Source organism: Emiliania huxleyi, assembly GCF_000372725.1.
Source record: "Emiliania huxleyi CCMP1516 chromosome Unknown EMIHUscaffold_1804, whole genome shotgun sequence".
Taxonomy (NCBI): Eukaryota; Haptophyta; order Isochrysidales; family Noelaerhabdaceae; genus Emiliania; species Emiliania huxleyi.
In genome coordinates, this window is record NW_005200779.1 from 1 (window position 1) to 4,113 (window position 4,113).

Genomic DNA, 4,113 nt, shown 5'->3' on the forward strand with positions numbered 1-4,113 from the left:
AGCAGCGTGAGCGATCGAAAGACGTTGCCGTTGGACCAGCACACGCACTTTGGCAGCAGCATCTCGAGTTTGGAGACCGTCGTCCCCTTGCCTGTCCCGGAGAGGCCTTGCAAGACGAGGACGCAGCCGGTGCTGGCCTCCGCGCCCAGCTTCGCGACGATCTCACCCGCGACCTGGTCGGCCGACTTGCCCGCCACGTTGACCTTGCACACAGGCTCCACCGGCGGGTTCGGATCGAGGACGCCGCGAGCGACCGCCTCGCGGATCCCCGCCGCGAGCTTCTCGGCGTCCTCATCGTCGCGAGCGATGATGCCGTCCATCTCGTTCTTGGCGAAGGCCGCGAAGGTGCTGTCGCAAGCAAAAGCCGCGATGATGGCGTTCGAGGTGGAGTCGTCTCCCCGCTTCAGCAGCGCCCGGGAGAGCGGCACCAGCGGCGGTGCCGAGGAGTCGAGCATCGACAACGCCTGGGCGAAGTAGCCGCGGACCGTTTGATCCAAGCCGACGCACAGCGAGGTGGCGTTCATCGCCTGCTTGTAGATAGTCAGCTTTAGTGCAAGCCCAAGAGACGACCCGCGCTTTCTTTTTGTCTGCTTTTCCGAACGGGCATTCGGGATCACTACCGCCGTAACGCAAGAGCACTGCGACGCGTGCGAGCCCCGCAGAGGCGCGGGCGAGAGGGCGGCCCGAGCCCGAAAGGGCCCGCCCTCGGCGTTGCTCTACATGGTAACGGATAAGAAGAGAAACACCCCCGGACTGGGACGCCGGCAGTCGAGTCGGGACACGCTGTGGCTCAGACGTCCCCCCCCTCGACGCAGTCGAGTGACTGACATGAATAGGGAGGAGAAAGTGTCCCCACATATCACCACAGACGCAGCACAGGGGCTCCAATCCTGTCCCAGCCTGGGGGGCCTCGCTAGATCTCCAGTGGGGAGTGCGAGGGCTGGATCGACTGCAGCGAGAGTGTGGGTTGTGGACCGTCGGGATAGCGTGTGGCGTAGATGTTCTCCTGGAAGTAGAGAGGCTGATGTCTCTCGCCCTGCAGGAAGGAGAAACTCGGTCGGTGGAGTGAAAACTCCTCCCTGCGGCGTGTGCGCAGAATGGGTTGCGCATGTGCGGCATCATGTTGAGGACTCGGGAGGGCAGCGACGGCGGCGTTGCCGAGCATGTACAGGGGCCTCAATCCTGTCCCCGATGGGGGTGCGCCTCTCGCCGCGCGCGTAGCAGTCGGCGCGCGGGTAGCCTCAGAGATGCGCTGAGCGAGAAGCGGGTATCAGCAGACCAAGCCCTGGGCTTGGATAGGGCGCGGCGTAGCCGCGGCGCAGTGGATAGCGTGAAGAGCCCACTCACTGTCGTGAGCAGACCGCCGCTACCACGTGCGAGCCCCGCAGAGGTGCGGGCGAGAGGGCGGCCCGAGCCCGAAAGGGCCCGCCCTCGGCGTTGCTCTACAATGGTAACGGATAAGAAGAGAAACACCCCCGGACTGGGACGCCGGCAGTCGAGTCGGGACACGCTGTGGTTCAGACGTCCCCCCCCTCGACGCAGTCGAGTCACTGATAAGGCTGTGTATAAATATGGAATATATTGCTCCAATACTTAGAGGAGCAATCAATCTCCAATATATTGTCAATACTTAGAGGAGGCTGGGCCTGGGCTGGTCAGCGAGGACTCAATATATCAATATATCCAGCGATGGGCGGTCGACCTCGGGCTTGTGGGCGCCCTAAAATCGCTGAAAATGGGCCCAAATCGCTTGAAAATCGCTCGGGTCGCATTAAAATCGCTTTGAACACGCGAATCTTTCGATTTCAGACACCATCTAGGCGATGTTTGGGACAAATGTCGACATTTATGCTTTTGGAGGTTGAAAATCAGCGATCAATACGTCAATATATTGTCAATACTTAGAGGTGAGGCTGACAATACTCAATATCAATACTTAGAGGGGTGAGAATCAATCTTTATACACAGCCTTAGTCACTGACATGAATAGGGAGGAGAAAAGTGTCCCCCACATATCACCACAGACGCAGCACAGGGGCTCCAATCCTGTCCCAGTCTGGGGGGCCTCGCTAGATCTCCAGTGGGGAGTGCGAGGGCTGGATCGACTGCAGTGTGGGTTGTGGACCGTCGGGATAGCGTGTGGCGTAGATGTTCTCCTGGAAGTAGAGAGGCTGATGTCTCTCGCCCTGCAGGAAGGAGAAACTCGGATGGTTGAGTGAAAACTCCTCCCTGGTTGCGCTATGTGCAGCACGGTGTTGAGGGCTCGGGAGGGCAACGACGGCGGCGTTGCCGAGCTCGTACAGGGGCCTCAATCCTGTCCCTGATGGGGTGCGCCTCTCGCCGCGCGCGTAGCAGTCGGCGCGCGGGTAGCCTCAGAGATGCGCTGAGCGAGAAGCGGGTATCAGCAGACCAAGCCCTGGGCTTGGATAGGGCGCGGCGTAGCCGCGGCGCAGTGGATAGCGTGAAGAGCCCACTCACTGTCGTGAGCAGACCGCCGCTACCACGTGCGAGCCCCGCAGAGGTGCGGGCGAGAGGGCGGCCCGAGCCCGAAAGGGCCCGCCCTCGGCGTTGCTCTACATGGTAACGGATAAGAAGAGAAACACCCCCGGACTGGGACGCCGGCAGTCGAGTCGGGACACGCTGTGGTTCAGACGCCACGAGCCCCTAAAAGAATTCGCCTCTTTTTCGCGGGCGGGGGGGGGGGGGCAGTGACCCAGTGACCCAGCGACCCGAGAGCTGTGTGTGCACATGTGCAATGCACATGCACATGCACATGCACATGCACATGCACATGCACATGCACATGCACATGCACATGCACATGCACATGTTAATAAAAATCTCTCTCTGCACATGCACATGAGAGAGAGATTTTTTAGCAATACCAAACAACTCTAACACTCACACGCATTTGGGGCCTGGAGCTCCACGCGCGCGCGAGACGTGCAGACAGGGTTGCCAGGTGAGAACGAATGGCGCGGTTCACGCCTCGCACAACAGAGAGAGAGATGCGCTCTGCATGGTGGGACCTGAGGGAGGGTGTAGAGGATGTAGAGTGTAGAGCGCTGTAGAGCTGTAGAGCTGGGGAGCGCTGTAGAGCTGTAGAGCTCTACATCCACCGCGTGACGAACTGTGTGCGTTGTAGAGCGATGTAGAGGCGCTCTACAACGTGAAATCTCTACAACAAACTCTACATCATGTCACACCACGCGGAACGCATCTCCATCGCTTCGGTGAAGAGGGTGAACCGTGCCATCCTCGATCGCCGTGCAAAGCTCGCTTCCGAGCTCTCACGCCGCGCGTAGGGCCCTTAGGGGCCTAGAGAACACAACCCCCTCTCTCTTTTCTCCCAGTAAGCTAAAAGTACACACACATACATCATAAGCGGCGAACGAGAGGCACGGTCGCTCTCCGACATGAGGCGCGTTGCACTTGCCAGTGCTGCCCTGGCCTTCTGTCTGCCCGCCCAATGGGTGGGAGGTGCCTTTGCTGCTGTGGCATGCCTCACGGCTGCGACTGGCCGGCGCCTCGGCGCGTCAGCTCGGCTCGGCGTAGCGATAGTGGCCAGCGCAACTCGCCTGGACTCAACGCTCAGCCAGGAGCTCCCGCACGCGCTGGCGCGAGTCATGGCGCATGCAACGCGCCTGAATGCTCGCCTCGCCTCGCGCAAATGCGACCGTCCTCGCAGCCGACAGTCCACCGCCTGCTAAAGAAGCACAGCGACGAATGCGGCACCGGCGACGGGCTGGTCATGACGCAGTTATAGGGTGTTGTGTGCCGTCAGAGTGACTCTCTGTGTGTCAGGGATAGTCAGGGCCGTCCACCAGAGCTCCAGTAAGCTCGGAGACACCCCATTAGTGCGACTAGACCTCTTTGAGTCACTGCCTTCCCGGCGGTTTGGCTGTAGAGCCTCTACAACAAACTCTACAGCAAAATCGCGCTCTACATCGCTCTACAACGGAGGCGCATCGTCACGCGGCGGATGTAGAGCTCTACAGCTCTACAGCGCTCCAGAGCGCTCTACATCTCTACAGCTCTACAGCGCTCTACACTCTACATCCTCTACACCCTCCCTCAGGGTGGGACATAAAAGAGAGCGAGTACTGGCGAGTA

At 60.1% G+C, this 4,113-nt stretch overlaps 2 protein-coding genes across 2 annotated transcripts; both read right to left on the bottom strand.

Moving 5' to 3' along the window:
- Positions 1-23: 23 nt before the first annotated feature.
- On the bottom strand, positions 24-524 carry EMIHUDRAFT_253626 (hypothetical protein; the record flags this gene model as incomplete). The annotated part of the gene is made up of 1 exon (XM_005783224.1): positions 24-524. A coding segment is annotated over one exon (501 nt), but the record flags the coding sequence as incomplete, so codon positions are not given.
- Positions 525-713: 189 nt separating this feature from the next.
- On the bottom strand, positions 714-2,541 carry EMIHUDRAFT_373550 (hypothetical protein). The gene is made up of 2 exons (XM_005783225.1): positions 2,472-2,541; positions 714-1,339 (listed from the first exon to the last, which is right to left on the bottom strand). Exon 2 carries the CDS (start codon positions 1,163-1,165, stop codon positions 914-916), a length of 252 nt encoding a protein of 83 aa, XP_005783282.1. The 5' UTR covers positions 1,166-1,339; positions 2,472-2,541; the 3' UTR covers positions 714-913.
- Between the last annotated feature and the right edge of the window lie 1,572 nt (positions 2,542-4,113).

Bases quoted from the DNA above. Each gene is read 5' to 3' on its own strand.
- EMIHUDRAFT_373550 (XM_005783225.1), bottom strand. From the start codon at position 1,165: ATGCTCGGCAACGCCGCCGTCGCTGCCCTCCCGAGTCCTCAACATGAT.